Here is a 21,279-nt window from a genome sequence, read left to right on the forward strand (position 1 = left end):
AGCAGCGGTTTCCGAATTCTTTTGCCCTCGAAACCCTTTTTATTTCACCATTTTTCGACGGAACCCTAGCTTAAGAAACAAGTGAACTAAAGGCAGAAATACACTTAGGTACGTCTCGTGACGTGTGGTAGCGTGTCAGAAGCATATCGGTTTCATACATTTAATACGGTTAGAGACAATAGTCGCCCAATCATTACATAATATAAACAAATAAACAAACAATCAAATCTTTCATTTTTATAATATTAGTATAAATAAGTGTAAAGTAGTAAAACCAAAAATAAATAAAATAAATACGAGTACATTCTGATGTTGTCGTCTACTCCAAAAATACAACAGTGTTTTTGATGAAAAAGTTAAAATGTAGATTTTGTTGACAAAAAGTATTATTAAGGGTTGTGATAATAAGAAATAAGTTTGCTTCAATCTAAATGTACAATTGTCTAAAAGCAAAGGAATAAAATAACCTTAGGGTATTTACGCACTGACTGACTGTTTTATTTCAAATCACAGTGCACGCTAGGGATATACATCATCGTCGTCGGCTCACTGCTGAGCTCGAGTCTCCTCTCCAGAATTAGAGGAGTTAGGCCACGCTGGCCCAATGCGGATTGGGAGACTTCACACGCGATAGCTGCGTGTGTGAAGTCTCCCAATGAATTAATAAAATTCTCTGGTATGCAGTTGTCCTCACGATGTTTTCTTTCACCGTTTAAGTGAATTTCTTAAAATGCACGCAACAGAAAGGTTGGAGGTGCTTGCCCCGGACTGGATTCTAACCCACACCCTGTGGAATCAGAGGCAGAGGCATATTCACTCGACACATCATTAATCAATTATAATTTATATTATGTTATCAATATTAGCTTATATTACCGACTGCACTGCAGGGCTAGGCCTCCCTCCTTATATATAGAAGAGTAGATATGCAACTTAGACCCAAGACGCAGTTTCAATGCGGATTAACGGGCTTAGGATGATTGTCATGGATGTGTGCATTCATTATAGTATCAGCTCTAGTGTCTGTAATTCATCGACAACCATAGCTCAAACCGATACATTGATACTGCCTTGCAGAATTAGTGGCTTATCAGCTATACCTTACTTTAAGAGCGCGCAGCACGTCGGTACGATATGGATAAAATTCGAAGCGCAAGCGAGACGCCGAATTATGACTTTCACGTGAGTGAAAAGCACGGAGCGATTGACGCGCGACGCAAATTTTATGACGTGAGCGCCAAAACCATTTTTACCTAATTGAAAGTAAATTAAACAACATAACGAAAAACAAAATGCCCATATTCAAGATATATACCTAATTTTCTATACAAAACAAAAATTTAAGAATACAAGTTTGCTTTTCCTGAGATTGAAAGCAAAATGTGAGCAATACATGTATTTTTCAAAAAAATAAACTATCGAGAAAAGTTTTACAAATTGTGTATTTTGTATAATCATAACGAAGCTAACACTTTGAAATATCATTTACCCAAATATCTAGCTCCTAACTTTTCCAGAATCTGAGATCCAGAACCATTTGTAACCACCAAAACTATACCACTGGATATAAAAGGGATAACGAAAGTTTTTCTAAATTGTATATATACAGGGTGTTCCGTAATTAATGGATAAAACGCAAACAGTAGATACACCACTTAATTATCTAAAACTGATTTGAGTTTTCCATAAATCAATAGGGTGACCAAGTTATATGTTTTTTGATATAATGATACATGGCGGTAATAGTAACACAGAGGGCTTTATTGCTGCAAATCTAATATATCTTAACGGGCAATTATTATGTTGTATACGACACGCGACATCTACTGAAATGTAATTGCTGTGCCCATAACCTTCGCTAGTGCAGAGAATATTGTCAAAGTTGTAAAGAGTTTAATTTAATAAATTCTCCTCTTCTTTCTGAATCTTTTCAGATTGGAAATATCGTAAATAGTTCTTGAGATATAAGTAAAAAACCAAACCCCTTTTTAAAAATTTAATAACTTTAGCAATTTTTGCGAACGGCCCGTGTTTTTTTTTAAAACTATCTTCATGACACCTCAACCACAGTTTTAGGAGGAGAAAAGTTTTGACATAAAAGGCACTTGTTAAGAGCTTGGTCCATTTCGTTTTGTAGGCTCTTTTGATGTGAAGCCGATTTCTGGCGTGGCGACACATGCCACGCTTTAAGATGTGATATATATATATATATATATACAGTCTATATGCAGTAGTGCGTACGGTGTGGCGACGCGTCGCCATGCGCAATCGACTGCGATTTTCTCCCACTCGATCACATTTTTTGTATATTAATTTTATCATTATCAGCCGATGGACGTTCACCGTTGGCATATACTTCGAAGCCCAACGTTCTCGAGCCGCCACCAACCAGAGGCTCCATAGTCTAGATATCCTCAGTCCACCTAGTGGAGGGTCGACCAATACTGCGATATCCGATTTCCTTTGTATACTTATAATAATAATAAAGTCTTTATTTACTTTATACCTACATTGATACAGTTAGCTATACAATTTTAATAGAATTTTCTTTTTACATTATGTATGAATCCCATTGTCCTGGGTATAGGCCTTCTCCAGCAGTTTCCAATCTCTCTGTCTCGTCCTGACTTCATCCCTTACCAGCCAATTGGGCAATGTCATCTGTTCTTTGTATACTTACATAATATAAATTTGAGACATAATAATTTATACATTTGAAACGTTAATAACTCGAGATACAGTTAAATTTTAAATGGTGAAATTGTCATTTGAATCATTAAATACTTAATAAATAATTTGCATGCCAAATTGGCAAGATACATTTAGCATCTACATCTACCGACCACCTGTATATATAATGCATGTATCTGCAAATAAAAATAACGATTGATTGATTGAAAAAAATATATCGACGTCAATATTTCGTGCATATGTACACATAGAGCCACATGCGTGCTTTCAGATCTAGATATTACACATGCATATGTTTGCGTTTACCGATTTAATATTTAGAGAGTGGACACGATATATGATGTTTGTGTAACTGCATTCACATGACTTCACTAAACAAACAAAATGCAAACAGTTTATTTACGTAGATGTTCAAATATTGAGGGAGTTTGTGGTATATAAACGCTGAGGTAAAATATAAAAAAAACATTGATTTGTTCTCGCTGTTTACGCTTTAGGAAGAACTATAATCATGCTTTGTGGAACTCGTTCTTGCAACTAATATTAATCTACTAGCTGACGCCGCGCAGTTTCACTCGCGTGGTTCCCGTTCCCGTAGGAATATGGGGATAATATATAGCCTATAGCCTTCCGCGGTAAATGGGCTATCTAACACTGAAAGATTTTTTCAAATCGGACTAGCGCGTTCAATCAAACAAGCAAACAAATAAACTCTTCAGCTTTATAATATTAGTATAGATTTAAAAAATCACCAGTGTTGAGAATAACTATTATGAAGCCCATTCGATATCTGCTATTACCTACCTGTGGCCATAGCCATGTGGCACGTCGATTCTTTTTCTACAGACTCTAACGATTCGAAAATGATAGATCCGATCGACAACTTGACCACATGACCAACCCCCTAGCCAAGTGGCATGTCGATTCTTTTTCTATGACCGCTAACGCTTCGAAAACTAGAAAGATGTATGATAATGACATTTGCTATCGACAGGTCACGTGATCGAGATCTGTCATTCCCATACATTTTGCTATTTTTCGAAGCGTTAGCGATTGTAGAAAGAGAATCGATGTGCCACTTGGCTAGGGGGCTGACGATAGTAAATGTCAATCCCTACATTTTTTAATTTTCGAAGCGTTAGCGTCTGTAGAAGGAGAATCGACGTGCCTCATGGCTACAGGCCTTGGTATCTTAATCTGTTAATAATATATGCTTGTGTATGTATTGTATTACTAGCGGACGCCCGCGACTTGGTTTGCGTGAAAATCGATGTAAACTTTCAACCCCTATTTCACACCCTTCTATTTTTGTTTTTGCAAGTTTTTAAAAGTATAATAATAACGATTAAATAAACTTGTAACCTCGCTTCCATCTTAGACTGCATCGCTGACCTAAAATCTGGTGAGATCGCAGTAAAGAGCTGATCGCCGTCATTAAATAAAGACTGTTAATGATGTCCAGGGTCTGAGGCTGATGAAGGAGCGGAAGCGCGTGGCGTGGATCCTGCTGCTTCTGGCGGTGCTGTTCGCGTTGTGCTGGATGCCCTACAACATTATGCAGCTCCTTCTAGACATAAACGTCGTCAACCCCAAGGACTTGAGCATGTACCTCCCCTATGCTCTGTTTGTTGGTAAGTCATCACCACAGAAATCTTAACAGCAATAGATTAGACATGTTATTTACGCGTGAGCTTATCGAGAGCACGAGTGACAAAAAAAAATTGAGATGGTCCAAAATTGTATGGAGCCCAGGATCACTCATTGTACCCTAGCGGAAATAAAAGAAGATATTTTTTTAACTATTTTTGATTATACAAATCCACGAATTTACTTTAATTCTTTCGAAATTCATTATCTCCCAAGAAATGGAACATAAGGGTAATAATGGCGTATAGATGACGTTTTCGATGCATTAATCGATTTGACGTTTGCTGTCAATTGTCATGTCATAGTTGCTCTATGGGCGCCATCTTGTTCCATCTCTTTTTCCGTAGATCTCTTTACAATTTGTCAAGGAAAAGTGCTAAGTAAAGACAATACTTAACTACATTGCTTCTTATGCTCTAGAAACACACTACTACTACTACGTACACTACTATTATTGCGTAAAACAGAAATGTATGACTCACACCGCGTAGTAAACTTATAGTGGTAAGATAAGTCTGGCAAGTTTGTTGATAACACTCTCATGATATGCGGGCGACGGGCGGAAAGACTGCGTGGGTGTGAAATCGTGTGGGGAAGTGACGTGCATCAGTCGTGGGTTTTTCATTCATCGCTACACGCCCCCGGCCCTGCGCGCGACATCGGGAGTATTACGAACGAAGTTGCCAAGCTATAGTGCTAAAAGGAACTAGGTCTTTGATTTTTGTGGTCATCACCACACCACATCATTGGAATGTCTATCTTGTAATAAGGTGTTTTGCTACAATTGAATATAATATTGATTTTAATGAGATTTTCATTTTGGGAAAAGGAAGTCAATTAGTTGATTTGCTACCAATATTTTATTTAACTCTTTCTTATATTCGAAAAACGTTTTTCTTTTACAATTTTCGTTAAAACAATTCAACTTTAAACGCCGTTTCAAAATTAATTATATTTGTTTCTTTTAACTCATATTTTTTTGGACATTAAACACACACACGACACGACACACGTTTCCAAACAAAGCTTTATGAATATTTCAAACTCCACTGAAGGGTTAACTGGCCAAATGAATTGTCGTTTAATTTAAATCAACGTACAAAAATTTCAAGCCTTTTCCCATTTTAAATGAACGTAGTGGTTAAAAGGTCGACGGCCTTCGTGGCGCAGTGGCATGCGTGGTGGATTTACAAAACGGAGGTTCTGGGTTCGATCGCCGGCTGGGCAGATTGAGATTTTCTTAATTGGTCTGGCTGGTGTGAGGCTTCGGCCGTGGCTAGTTACCACCCTACCGGCAAAGACGTACCGCCAAGCGATTTAGCGTTCCGGTACGATGGCGTGTAGAAACCGAAAGGAGTGTGGATTTTCATCCTCGTTTTAAAAAGTTAGCCCGCTTCCATCTTAGACTGCATCATAACTTACCATCAGGTAAGATTGTAGTCAAGGGCTAAATTGTAAAGAATAAAAAAAAAGGTGCAAGGGTTTAGATAACATTATGTGTTTTTAGAGAGCATGTTTTACTTGGGTTCTTGAAACTAAATCTCATACATAATTATTATCGAAGTACGTTAAACGAAAATTCGGTTTAGGACATTGAGTTACTATGTGTTAGAGAAGACGCCACTCACTGCTATTGCGTTCCGTTCAACTGTAGCGATATCGGCGCACTACATGGTTTACGAGTAAGCCTCATGTAATTCATGGTAATTTTGGTCGGAAATTTGTGCGCTATCACGGCAACATTTATTTCATCATTCTCTGCGGAATACCTACTATCACTTACTCTACGCATTACACAAGGATACGCCTGTGACTTCTTTTGCGTGGAGATTTAAAAAAAAAAAATTCAATAAAAAAGCACATATTGATAAGACCCCTGCATACCGCTTTAACTAAAAAGCTTATAATAGCTGTATCACATAATATGAAAACTATTACACATTTAAGCTGAGAGGGAAAACTATCAAAATACTTATACCTTGCTCCTGAGCAAGGATAGTTTCATTCCATATGGAGGTAATCTCCTGAAGTCAGGACTTTAAAAAGGTGTTAAAAAATTAAAACTAAGCATCAGATATTTTACGCGTAAAGCAAGTACCTCAGTTTTTAAGCTCACATTCAACCTTAAGGTGCTGATAAACTTGAGCGATTGATCATTCACTTTTAATGAGCATTCGTGCGAATGTTACATCAAAACATTCTAGCGAGCATTCTATTGAGCGTTCTGGTGAACATTCTAGTGAGCAGATTTGTTTGGAATGGAAACATCGAATAGAGCGTTTGCAAGAACTATGTCAAGATATTCGTAGTCATCGATATAAATCGTTAGATAGGCCCCTCCATACTAAAGAATGCACAATTTAATGTTATTACCCAAAGACGTGCACGCACATCTTATCTTAGTTAGTACAAGCGCATGCTGTGAGTGGACGTGGACTTAAAAAAATATTTACTGTTGTTTTATTTTAATCCATTAAATATGCCTTCGTGTTTATTTTGGAAGTGTAAAAACACAAGCCACAACATGAATAAAGAGAAATGATATTTACTGTTTTTTTTTATTTTAATTCCTTAAATATGCCTTCGTGTTCATTTTGGAAGTGTAAAAACACAAGCTACAACATGAATAAAGAGAAATGTGTTACGAGTGATGACGAGATGATGACATGAATAAAGAGAAATGTGTTACTCAATGTGCGAAACCAATGACAATTCTGCGACGCTTTGAGGCCCATCTAACGATTTACGATCGATGTTCATAGCAATATTTGGCTCTATGCTTGGCTCGGCTCGTTGTTCAGTTAGACAAATATAAAAACGGCGAATGCTTGATGTTCTCTTACAAGTGAATGCTCAAGTCTACCTTTAATCTAACCTCCATGTCACTTATATGAAGTTAAGTGAAACATAAATAACGGAGCCGACTGAATAACAGTATTATATAAACTCTATGGAGCGCTGTGAATACAAGATTATTAGAGATAAGCATAAAACATTCCAAGTTCGTAAGTGTTTGGTCCAATAAGTTGTTATCGAACTTTGGTGTTATAATGAAAGCTTGGATACATTTTCCTTGACATGTGGTATTACGTACCCTTTTGTGGATAAAAACTCAATCATTTCTTTTCTTAGTGTTTGCCTGAAAGTATACTTACTGTTTTAGAGATCCGTAACGGCTTCGTAGATTTTTTTTTATGACAGAGCGCGTTGGTTAATATACTACCACTAATACCATGCTTACTTGTGCTCCTAATCAGTGTTGCCCTGTTCCGGTCAGCGGGCCTATTATGTATATCGGTGTACCATTGAAATAATGAGTCACTACATCGTTTGTCATCGTATTTTAGTTTTTGTTATCATCAAAAATAGTTATTTCAACGAAATAACCCTAACTGCCCATTTTACATAAGCGGTTTTACAATTAATTCAATGAAATTATGTAAATAGCAGGTTTTCGTGAAAATAATGTCACTACTTGTTACTACTATCATTATACTAATGTTGCTTTACGTAAAATGACTCTGCTCTGGAAATTTTTACTCTGTCTGTATAGGCAATGATTATACAATTTTTTGTTGATTCGGGAGAGGTGTAAAAAAAAATAATAATTAGGATAAACAACAAGGAATAGCCAAAATCTCGAGAGAGACGACTTGTTTTGTGTTGGAATAGTTACTTGGAATTACTTTAGATAAAAACTTTCATAAATAAACAGTTCTGATGTGATTTTATACTTTTCTGTGCGTGATTACTCAGTAGAACTTACTTTTTTGAAATTGAAATAAAGAACAAATAAATATATTATTGTACAAACATTCAAATCAGAATTATTGTTGTACTAGCTGAGGCCGTGGTATGTTTCCCGTTTCCGTAGGAAAACGGGGATAATATATACCCTATAGCCTTCCTTGATAAATGGGCTATCGAACACTGAAAGATTTTTTCAAATTGGACCAGTTATAGTTTCTGAGAAGAAGAAGTTTAATCAAACTAACAAACAAACTCAGCTTTATATATTAGTATAGATATAGAATAAAAATAATTGTTTAATTTTTGCGTCTTGTCTATGAACTGTTAGTGAACTTAAGTCTGGTACTTATTAATTGAATCATCTAGGAGTCGACATTCATTACTTAATTAGGCTTTAACTTAACTTATAACTTCAGAAATTGACCATAATCTTGTTACAACTTTTCGAGTTGTTTCTACGATGAAAATAGATAATGCTATTATAACTAGTACAACTTGAGCCTGCAATTAATTGCAAACTTTGTACAATATAGTGTCATTGTTCAGACAGAGCAGCCAAGTTGCTAGTTGGACTTTTAAAAATAATTGCTAACGTTAGCTACTGAAAAATAATATACGTAACTACTTGTCCGGGATCCGTAGAACAGGTTTTACAACTGATCACTATCAAGTTTATTATTCGTGAGTAGTTTCATCACGATCTCAACTTTTTTATTTACAAAAATTCTTGATTCTCCTAACTAACTGAGTTATCAGGAAATGAAAATTTCTAAGCGTCGAAATGAGATAATGTAAAGGAACCGCCATTTGTAGGACATTGTGGGAGTAAAGTAGTATAACTATTAATGAACCAACAGTATAAAAAACATCTGATTAACATCTGGTTAGTAACAACTTTGATAAACAAGTTAGCCCGCTTCCATCTTAGATTACATCAGGTGAGATTGTAGTCAAGGGCTAACTTGTAAAGAATAAAAAAAAGACCCTCCTCCCAACTTGTATCAACAACGAGGTTATTACTACCCTCATAATACTCACGAAAAATTAACTTGATAGTAATCAGTTTTAAATGTTTTACGGATCCCTGACTATACGAAACATCGAATGTTGTGGTCAGACATTGAAATAGGCTGATAATAATAAAAATAATATAATTTTAAGCTCCCAATTAATACATATTAAATTAGAAAACTATTTATAGTAATTATTGTGTTAACAAAGGGTTGTTCTTTCATTTACAAGTGAGGTGGGTAATTAATTAATAAGACGGGAATTTGTTCGTGAATAATGAAGGAAAGAGAGCTGGCAGGCCTTTTGGAAGAACAGAGCATAAAGTGATTATACGAAGGGTTCTAATGATTTACAACGTTCCAGCGCTTTAGTACAAAGAAAGTTTTAATTAATTTAAAAAAAAAATCGAGAATTTTTGAATTAATTTTGAAACATCTACTTAAATTAATTAAACGTTTATAACACCGAGATTGATAATAGATATCTATTTATTTTTGTTATTTTATTTTTATTTATGACTAAATAATTAGTAATTAGAAGGTGCTGGAATGGCGACCTCGCACCGGAAAGCGCAGTGTTGGTCGACCCCCCACTAGGTGGACTGAGGATATCAAGCAGGTTGCAGGGAGTCGCTGGATACTCGCGGCTCGAGACCGTTTTGTTTGGAAGTCCATGCAAGAGGCCTATGTCCAGCAGTGGACGTCCATCGGCTGATGATGTTGATGATGATGATGATGATGATGATGATGATGATGATGATGATGATGATGATGATGATGATGATGATGATGATGATGATGATGATGATGATGATGATGATGATGATGATGATGATGATGATGGTGATGATGATGATGATGATGATGAGGATGATGATGATGATGATGATGATGGTGATGATGATGATGATGATGATGAGGATGATGATGATGATGAAATAATTAGTCTCATGTAACTAAGTACATAATATATTATAACGCGTAAGAAGTCGCGGTCATCCGCTAGATCATAATATTTTTATACACCACCCGCAGTATCTTATTTCAATAAGTTAATGTTGTTTACACAGACCCCTCAAGGATTACAGGGAATTCCCTTGGGAATAAAAATAATTATTTAGCCTATGTCATCGTTGTTATAATATTTCGTCTTTGGCCTATGTTACTCGTTCATAATTTAATGATCAAAGATTTTTTAGCCGAGTAGTTATGAAATAAATACAAAAACAAACAAAAAAAACCCAGTCTTACTTGATTATAATATTAGTTTAGATAAAGATATACCATCTTTTGTTCGGTTTTCCATAAAAGAATTTCGAGAATGTTCAATACGTTCCAGAAATACACTGTTTTCTCAGTTTTTCACTACCCACTGGTTTCCACGTATTTGCTCACTAAAAACGATGGATTTTTTGTATATTCCTAAATCTTATGACCTTGAATCTTTACAACTGTAACGTAATAAATATGCTGCAATGTTGGTAGTAGATTTTTTTTTTATTTGAATGTCAGCCATTAATATAACAATTATGTTATGGCGTACAAATAGAGTTTTATCTTCACAATAAAATGAGAAAATTGGTGAATGTTAATGATTAAATTATTGTAAAAATTAATTATAATTGTTAATTATTTATGAAAAAAGCAACATTCTTTTAGCTTTTTGGTAGATTTTGTCTTTTAAACTGAACGTTGAGTTACTATATAAATACGTATAAATACCTCTGGTAAAGTATGCTATTGCTGTCGTTTTCCAATAGAGAATAGAGAAGTCCTGGATTCGATTCTCATTAACGGCCAAATTAGGGGTTCATATTTTCTAAATATGCTCGTTAGCCACGTAAGGCATTTCCAGGCCAGCCGTGGCTAGTTACTACCATATCGGCAAAGATGTACTGCCAAGATTTAGCGTTCGGGTACGATGCCGTCAGACGTATGGTTAAAATAAACTATACCTCTTCCAAATAAACTCACTATCATCTCAGACTGCATTGTCATCTAACCTTAGGTCAGATAGTCAACAAAACAGACCTATTTTGACTTTGCAAACTATATGTACTTGAAATAAATGATTTTAAATTGAATTAAACAGTTGGTAGCTAAAATGTTTCATAGATAACATTTCAGAACTCAACTCAATAAGAGACCCTTGTCAGTTCCAAGTCCTAAGGCGACTCATAATCACAATTACATCTCTAACCCTTTACCTCCACGTAATTGAATACCTTTCAATTATGTGGAGATAGATGGTTAAAATAATAATGTAGAACAGTTGTTTTGTTTCAATGTTTCAAGGTATGATAACCTTGTGTTTGTATAATTTGTTTATAAGGCGTTAACCCATAATAATAAAATTAAACGTATGCATTTCAAAAATCTGACATTTGATCATGATCTAAACCGTGCTACAGATGTACAGTTTGTAGTAGAATGGTACGTTTGTAGAGTCATCATCATCAGTTTAACTGTACACTTTTTAATGATTTTGATTGAAATTTTGATTACATAAAACTGTACAGCTAAAACTGCACAAATAAAACGTCTGTAGCTGTAAAGTGAAAGTGTTACAAGGTTGCAAAATAAAACTTTTGTCTTTCTATTTGCGAGCCAAAATATGCGAAATTGATTTTTTATTTTGAAGAAACAGCAAAAGTTAAAATCTGCGAATTTATGCAAGCCGAAGTAATAAAAATTTGTATAGGTTTATGCTTAGCGAAATTTTCTAATTGAAAGCGGAAATCATAGACATTAGTGTCTCGTTCGCGCTCTAGAGCTGAAATAGTTTCCTAATCCTACCAACCGGCATGGAATTAGGTTGCCCTAGCCAAGCCAAATCTCATTCATACAGTAAAATTATCGTGGCGGTATTTGAACGGGGTCCCAGCTGAAAATCAGCGCTGTATGCTCTTTGTTTATGGGGAGCATATAGCAATATGCTGAGCTGGGACCTATTTCTAGGTTATGCCACATATCGCAGGGTATTGTTCTGAAATAATTGTGACATGTAGCATAATGTAGCAATTGAGCTGTGTTGACTATGAATTAACTTTCAACAGGTCACGCAAATTCTGCTATCAACCCAATTGTGTACTGCCTGATGACGAGGAACTTCCAGAGGTCAGTGCACAAGCTGCTCTGTGGTCGCGCTGTCTGCCAACAGACTAAATTTACGGTAAGGATCAATTTACGAAGGATTTATTTACAGAGCCTCAATAGCTCAACGGTAACGGTAACGGACTCATCACCGAGGGGTGGTGGTTCGATTGTCGTCCCGATGGTCTATTGTCGTACCCACTCCTAATACAGTGTTTCCCGAATAGTTAGAGGGGGGGTATTGGTCATATTTAAAAGATATGCCAAATATTCTTAAAAAAAACATATTATTATCTGACTAGTAGGGCTATTCTATAACGATGTTTTGTATAACTCGCAAGTGCGAGTTTCAAACTCATCTCTATTTATATCTCTGTCTAACACGATACTATAAAAAAAGAAAGATAGAGGTAGACTCGACACTCGTATCTTATAACCTCGACTCAGAATTCGAAACCAGATGGGCTAACTACTGGATCAATGAAACAGTTGTTATGTCTACAATTAAATTTAATTAAATCTATGAATTCATGATGTATTTTCATTTACAAAGATTATCTTGGAATATCTAACTTGATAATTCTGGGTTTGATTCTGAGAGTCAATTTACATCTTTTTATTTACATTTGTAGTGTTCCAGTAAAAAAAAAACGATTAGTCAAAAATACTAGCGTAAGTTGTTACGTCGGCTACTTATGTGACCACCATACTTTGTGGAGCTCCTGTGACACAATTATTGGTGACTGGTGCTCAAGCAACTCTGAACGTGTCTCTCGAACGTTCATTTAAAAGCACCTAGAAGTGCAATAAGCTAAGGCTAACCGTTTTTTAGATATTTTCCATTTTGTACGTGTGGACAACATAATATGTAATCAATGCGACCTCACTCCAGGGATAAATAAGAAATAAAATATTTTTTTTTTGTGTATTTAGAAAGAACATTAATATATTATATTTTCCTATTAATTCTAGGTAACTGACTAATACTACTCAATAGGACTTACTTCTAGGTACTATCTCTCCCGCGATTTACGTGGAATACAATATTATCTTTTATAGTCTATTAAATGGAAATTTAACGGAAATTCAAGATAGCTATCTATAATAATATCTTAAAGCTGAAGAGCTTGTTTGTTATTTGAAAAATTCTTTCGGTAGGGCAAATAGGGGTAGGGAAGGGTAAGGGTAGGGTATGTTATGAGAAGGGTAGGGTAGGGGTAGGTTAGGGGTAGGGTAGGGGTAGGGAAAAATGCACATAAGTAAAAGCGAAGCTTGACCGGGTCCGCTATTGAATATATTTTAAAAGTCTTTGTTGGAGAGCATTATAATATGATCGATATTGAGGCCCAAAACACTTTTTTGTTATTTTTTGCCTGTCTGTCTCTCTGTTTGATAGTCCGTCTTTTTTATTACCGGGCATCACGCTGTGACTACTGAATGAATTCAAATGAAACTTGGCTAGATTTGATGCCATAATACGAAGATGGGTATGAGATACTTTTTGACGCGAAAATAAAATCAAAAAGGGGTAAACTAGGGGGAGAAAGTTTGTATGGAATTTTCTTCAGTTTTCAAGGTACATTTGTAAATGTAAAATTAGTGGACTATTTATTATACTTTAAAAATACTTGCAAAAATATAAAATTTGAAACTTGCAAAAATGGGTGTGAAATATGGGTTGAAAGTTTACATCGAAATATATCTGTGAATCTACGTAACGTACGTTCGTTCGTACGTTCTAAGTAGAACGCTATTGAGCAATTTAAGACCCTTTTAAAAAGAAAGTGTCAACTAGCCTAACGTACTTACCTACAGCAGGAAAACAGGCTGAGTTTTAGCCTTTTCTAATATAAAGTACTAGCTGACGCCGCGCAGTTTCACCCGCGTGGTTCCCGTTCCCGTAGGAATATGGGGATAATATATAGCCTATAGCCTTCCTCGATATGGGCTATCTAACGCTAAAAGAATTTTTCAAATCGGACCAGTAGTTCCTGAGATTAGCGCGTTCAATCAAACAAACAAACAAACAAACTCTTCAGCTTTATAATATTAGTATAGATGGATGGCAAACGCAGGCTCTCCGTCTAATAATAAATACGTCTTTTTTGAAAAAGTTCCTCTTCATATATCTGTTTGACTTGGCGAACATTTGATTTGGTATCAAAGTTTGTTCCTCATCAATATACGGAACCCGCCCCGACTGTCATATCAACTCTATTATGAAGTTATCAGATACATCCGCGATCCGTCGGGCCTTTTGTGTGAACTTCTACTGAGCCTTGGAACTTGGAAGTTGGCCTGTAATAATCATATGCTACGAATATACGTAGACAGAAAAGTATATAGACGAACACAAAGGATCCATTACATAATACATTTCCTCCAAAAAGTGGACTGTTTTTTGGTGACTTTATAAAAAAATAAAAACAAAGCGATTTGAAATTCGAAGTAATGTCACGTGCCGTGCACAACAATGATCCAAACAAGAAAAAACGTATTGTGAACACGAAAATATAGCCTTAACTTTTTGAAAAGTACAAGTAACCAGTTAACTTAAAATAATTATGTTAGTGAAGGTTCAGCTTTTTTTTTATTATTATTCTTTACTAGTTAGCCCTTGACTACAATCTCACCTGATGGTAAGTGATGATGCAATCTAAAATGGAAGCGGGCTAACTCCTTAGGGGTAGGATGAAAATCTACACCCCTTTCGGTTTCTACACGACATTGTACCGGAACTCTAAATCGCTTGGCGGTACGTCTTTGTCGGTAGGGTGGTAACTAGCCACGGCCGAAGCCTCCCACCAGCCAGACCTAGACCAAAGAAAATCTCAATCGGCTCAGCTGGGGATCGAACCCAGGACCTCCGTCTTGTAAATCCACCGCGCATACCACTGCGCCACGGAGGCCGTCAAATCAGTCAGTTTATTGTGTTCTGTATCTTTTTGATCAGCGTACACAATAATGTTTCTATTGACTTCTTTGTCTATGATATTAACTCTATTTGCTCTATCAATAGGCATTATTGACAATAACAGTAATATTATTCACAATAATATGAAGGAGCTATTATAATACACTATCAGGTGAGATTGTGATCAAGCGCGAGCGTGTTCACAAAATACGACTTATTGTGACAGTTTAAAAACCCGTCTACATAAAAAGCGGTACAAATGGAAATGCATAGGTATAATATAAGACCATTTTGGTTAAGGTAGAGCCGTGGTCTCACCCACTGTATTATCATGTATGTTTAATGAAGGTATTCCTATATAGTACTCTTACTTATACCCTTCTTTTGGCTTTACCGTAATCGGGTAAAAGGATAAATCTTTGTTCTAGTGGCGATGTACTCAGAAGCCCGACGGGTCTTCCAGCGACTACGAGCTTTACCACGAGCCCCACAAGCGCTGTTACTTACACGTAAGCTTATAAATCTTAGGAACTTTCAATCTTGATTGAAGTGAAGGGCTTGTAAAAAAAAATATTCCTAAAATTAGGCATGCCTGACTGATCGCAGGCTCCCATTATAACAATAAAGAAAAGAAAGCTTTAAAACCCAATTATTAAACATTTCAAACTCTACTTTTTAATTTTATAACAAATTTACTGGGCAAAAATAATTAAATTTAAAGAAATAATTTAATAATTATTTAATTTAAATTTAAATGTTACGTTATTCTTCTTTCCTGGGCATTTTCCGCACTTGGCCATTTGTGGTTAGTCGTTGTACGTAGGTCCCTTTGGTGCTGGGTCCCCGCCGTTAATAGTAACCCCCTCCCCTCTCCAATATTTTGAGAGGATCCCAACGCACGTCAAGCTTAGTGTCCCCGAACCATGCCACAGCCACAAAACGCCGCCACCGTACATTTTTGTACTTTTCATCTATTTTTTAATCCCCTGTGTAGCTATACTTACATCTAGGAGAAAATATTTTTACGATGTATGATGATTTAATTATTGAAAAAAAAAGAATAAAATGCAACAATTTTTGCGTTTGTAAACTATAGTGCGCTATACACTTAACATGTAACAAACCCCAAACTCAGGCTCGCTTAATGGGTGTAATTAATTTTGCATTCCATCCCGTAGCCCGGCTGGAGGGCAGGAAAACTGATAAATTATCTCTATTAAATATGCATGACTCTTTTCAGCTCGGTTTTTAATACTTTTGAATATACAGAAAACTCCTCGGTGGCTAATCCATTGAATGGGTTAAAATTCGTCAGCAGTGGCATCTTGCCTATGAGAGGTCCTGTATCAAAATAGTTGGGGGGCCCAATAGATGAGCGGCAAATCCCGAAAATTTCTTTAGTTTTTTTATGTTTTTTTTCTCCGAAAAGCACCAGATTAAGAGAGATTGTTGATTAAATCTTTGCATTCACACTTACGGGGCCCCTGTAGTCTGGGAGCCCCGTATCATTGATACGGCTGATAAGGCGATAGCTACGCCACTGTGCGTCAGTATATTATTGCCAGATTACTCAGATTACAAATAATATTTAAAAAAAAAAATTAGCTGTAGCACCTTATATAGTTATAACACTACTAAGCATATTGTGTTTTGTACAACATACTTAAATAAATTACGTCTACCTAATAACTCAAGGTTTTATAATTTCTTAGTAAAATGTAGTATAATACGTAATTCCCCTACGTAATTACGTTTCTTCCTACGGTTTCATTTAAAGGGAAATTAAACTACAGTAATAAATGAAATGCGTAAAACCTTAATTTATTATTTGGACAATATATTGAAATCAGCATCAATCAGCAGAAATAATATTATATTGATTCTCGAGTAACTACGTATTTTTCTCTTAATGATTTTTCATTTAACAATGGTTAATAAAGTTGTATCTGAAAGGCTACGTATTAAGGCTAAATATTTAGTCGGATTCGATTAAAGTTCAATAACCTGAATCGAAACCGACTAAATATAAAAGGTTTTCCAAATTACGTCCGTTCCAATTCTAAAAAGTTTTAAAAATACGCGATCAATGTTTTTGTCGACACGGATGTATATCACCATCCGTATTCGTTCCGTGTTTTCTAAATATAAATTTTTTCCGATTTTCGGATTTGATGCAGTGAAAAAATTGCCAAAGTCATCGAAATGTACTAAGTAATTGATTTTGTTTTTAGATGAACACACTACGCTACAACGGTCATACACACGGAGCGCCGGTAGCGAGAGGGATCGAAACGCGAGCGACAACGCAACTCAGCCACGTGACGCGATCGTCGCGTCGCACTGCGCCCGCGCATGCCTTATCAGTCGAGATGTTGCAAAGGCACGGCCATCTTGATTATAAGCGTTAAAGTCAATGTTTATGATACCTTAGTGTTATCTACAAGTAACTTATAGTTAAGGAAGATGTACAGTATCGTAACTAAGCAACGTGGTGCGATAATCGTGTTGCACAGCTCTTATTACCCATCGGAATATTGCCGATATATGATTCTATTAACTAAACAAGCGTTGCTAAAAGAAGCGTAAAAATGAGCATAGTATTCAAGATACAAAGATACAACTGTGTCACGTAACGCGATTGTCTTGACGCATTTCACCGCGCACGCTTTGCGTGGAAATGCTACAACTTCATGGCGGTGTTGACTAAAGCGTAAATTTAATGTAAACTTGATATTAATAATATGTGTTCAGGGAAAGCCTTACATTGGCTAAAAGCGTAACATTGAGGTAACATGGTATTGGTATAATTATGTTCAGGGAAGGCCTTTGATGACATAACAATAACATAATCGGTCATGTGATCCGATCGTTGAGGGGCGACGCCCCGTCACTGATGATCGCACATACTATGCCATCATTGTACATGAATTGTATATTAATAAAAATATATGTACATGAATTGCCCTGTAATTATAAAGTGAAATGAAATGAAACCAAATCGTAGCTTTTAAGTTAATATATTATGTTGTACATAAAACTTGTAATTTAAAAGCTAATTTAACTTTAATATAAGTGTCCACTGTCTAGTCGATGTTTTGTATTGTAAAATAATGTGTAAAAATAAATACATAATATTTTAGTACGATGTTCATTTATTTAGGAAGTCATTTCCAACATAACCTATTAAAGTTAGTTGTATATTTTGTTATATGACTACTACATATTGAGGGACGGAATAAGTTTTTTCTGGAAAAAAATACTTTTCATTGAAGATTTTAATACAATACATCATGTACAGTTAAGAGGTTACCTGACCTCAAATATATTTGTTCGTTATCAACCCCTCTCATTCTGAGAGGAGACTCGAGCTCACTGCTGAGCTCGAGTCTCCACTCAGAATGAGAGGGGTTAGGCTAATAGTCCACGACGCTGGCCCAATGCCGATTGGCAGACTTCAAACACGCAGAGAATTAAGAATTTTCTTAGGTATGCAGGTTTCCTCACGATGTTTTCCTTCACCATTTGAGACACGTGATATTTAATTTTTTAAAATTCACATAACTGGAAAGTTGGAGAGGCATTCCCCGGACCGGATTCAAACCTACGCCCTCCAAATCGAAGGCGGATTATCCACTATTTTCCACTGGGCTGTCACGGTTCTTACTTACTTACTTACTTATACGTAATAATATTTACTAATGGAAGTTACGTTCGAGAGTTTTATTAATCTTAAGGCAGGGTACATTCATGAAAGTAAGTTCTTGACGTAAAAAATATTTAATTACTATGAATAAAATGCATTTGGTATCCATTATTTGTAGTCACGTCTGGACATGCGTGTTTGATAATACACGTGTGTGAAAAATATGCAAACTCACGAAAAATATTGTCCATTATTTTGTTGTCATCAATTATCGCGAATCAGAGGACGCGGACAAAGGTCGCTGCAGCTTTTATACGTTTTTAGATGCCTACCCGGCTAAGTCCCTCTTTTATTGGAATATTCGTAAATACTTACATTACACATGCGAAGGGAGTTAATTTGTATATTTCACTTTCACGGTGAATCGATTTTTTTTCACCAATTGAAGACTACGTTATCGGAAAGTATCATAAGCTATATTTTTCCACAGAATTATGACCTACTCGGGTAAAAGCGTCCGCTAGAAGCGATATAAAGCTGAGCAAACATTATCAACTCTATATCAAAATTCATGCAGATCATTTCACCGTCACGCTTTCATATATCAAAACATATTAATAAAATTAAAATGTCTGTTTGTGATTTCAAAATAACTGAGTTTTCTCATGCTTATAATTATTTACGTACGATACCAATACACAAATAAGCTTTTTAATTTTTTTTCTGTTTATCTGTGTTGAACGGATTTTAATGTGACTTTCACTAGAAGATGGAGGAAAAATTAAATTTCACGTAGGCGTAGTCGCGACAACCATTAGTGATGTAATAAAATTTTCTATATATCTTTAAACGAATATATAAAACGAAGTTGAGATAGTTACACTATTAATAAATCCAGAACATTAATTAGAGTATAAAATTATGGCCGCGGCCGCGTGGCGCAGTGGGTAGTGACCCTGATTTCTGCATCCACGGCCGTGGGTTCGATTCCCACAACTGGAAAATATTTGTGTGATGAGCATGGGTGTTTTCCAGTGTCTGTGTGTATTTATACATTATATAAGTATTTATATGTAGTATATAATTGTATATTAATATTATAATATCAACTATCTTAGCACCCATAACACAAGCTACTCTGTATGCTTACTTTGGGGCTAGTTAGTGATGTGTATTGTTTAAGTATATTTATTTATATTATGAGTATAATCCAAAAGTAATACAAGCACTTTCCCACATGACTGTAAAATATGTCGTGATATGCATGCAGATGAAAAATTACCATAACATTAATAATTCCTTAGAGAGCAAGCAATATTCTACTATAATGCAAATAAGTTATTCATAATCTTCACTATAGTACTCGTGTATTATCAACATTTGAGAATCTACAAAGTACACTTTGCCACTTTTTGAAAAAACAATCTAAATCAACGCAAAACCCAGAAAAGACTGTGTAGAGTTCATTTTTCTTCACTTTAGATCCGACAAAATAAACTCAATTGAACTAGTTATTATTGGCTTCTTTTTTCTGTCTGAGTAGGTGCCGATAGCTCCCTGCGGAACCACTACGGCGTCACCGGGGGGGCGTTATTATTGGATATTGTCGGGTTAACTTTCACAAACAATAATAATAATTGGTAGTTCATTCTGCATTGCTTTTTATGCAAAATTCAATAGGAATGTTGCTGTATTAATAGGAATTTGTGTGAAAATCAAATTTGCATTCTAAAGCCTTTTTGTCCAGCGAGAAAATTTCACTCCAATAAATTGAGTAACATAAATATACCTGCAATACTAGCAGACCACTAACAGTTCCCATTCTCGGCATGGGAATAAAATATGGCCTATGTTGATGTTAGTAGTTTCATAGCCTATTCAGTATTCGTGACAAACAATCGTCAAATCCCGTCTATTTCAAAGCATAAAGGATTGTGAGGATGACGAGTCGCAGCGAGCCGCTAGACGCTTATAGTACAAGAGCGAGGTGTGTAAACGACCAATCTATGTCCAGCAGTATATCCATGGACTGTTGACGATGATGATCCCGTAAATTGAATATTACTGATTTTCTATCCAGATTATAGCAACGTACTCGTAACGTACCAGAGAATTTTCTTAATTCTCTGCGTGTGTGAAGTCTACCAATCCGATTGGACCAGCATGGTGGACTAACTCCTCTCATTCTGATAGGAGACGCGAGCTCAGCAGTGAGCCGTATATGGGTTGATAACGACGACTCGTAACGTACGTAATATATCTAATGTGACCTATCCTTGAATGTGTTTAGAATTTTTGGTCATAAATGTGTTGGTACTATGAAATACAAAAAGAAATCTCTAGATCAACTGAACCGATTTTGTTTGAATTTTTTCTACAACATGGAGGTCTTTGAGCAATATAGTATAGTTTACTTTTATCCTGGAAAAAATCGTGAAACCCGCGGTATTAGTAAAAAACTGAATTTCATGCGGATAATTTCGTAGGCTATTCTAGTTTTCTAAGCGTTAGCGATTGTAGAAAGAGAATCG

General features: G+C 35.8%; 1 protein-coding gene across 1 annotated transcript in view; it reads left to right on the forward strand.

Annotated features, from left to right (window-relative positions):
- Nucleotides 1-18,199, forward strand: part of LOC112058139 (neuropeptide FF receptor 2-like) — a 50,865-nt gene extending 32,666 nt beyond the window's left edge. Inside the window, exons 6-9 of the mRNA XM_024098821.2 lie at nucleotides 4,154-4,322; nucleotides 12,155-12,270; nucleotides 15,534-15,614; nucleotides 17,337-18,199. Coding sequence (XP_023954589.2) covers nucleotides 4,154-4,322; nucleotides 12,155-12,270; nucleotides 15,534-15,614; nucleotides 17,337-17,513 — 543 coding nt within the window. The 3' untranslated portion in view covers nucleotides 17,514-18,199. The remainder of the gene's footprint in view (nucleotides 1-4,153; nucleotides 4,323-12,154; nucleotides 12,271-15,533; nucleotides 15,615-17,336) is intronic.
- The last annotated feature ends 3,080 nt before the right edge of the window (nucleotides 18,200-21,279 follow it).

The sequence above is a fragment of the Bicyclus anynana genome, chromosome 7 (assembly GCF_947172395.1).
Source record: "Bicyclus anynana chromosome 7, ilBicAnyn1.1, whole genome shotgun sequence".
In the NCBI taxonomy this organism is placed as follows: domain Eukaryota; kingdom Metazoa; phylum Arthropoda; class Insecta; order Lepidoptera; family Nymphalidae; genus Bicyclus; species Bicyclus anynana.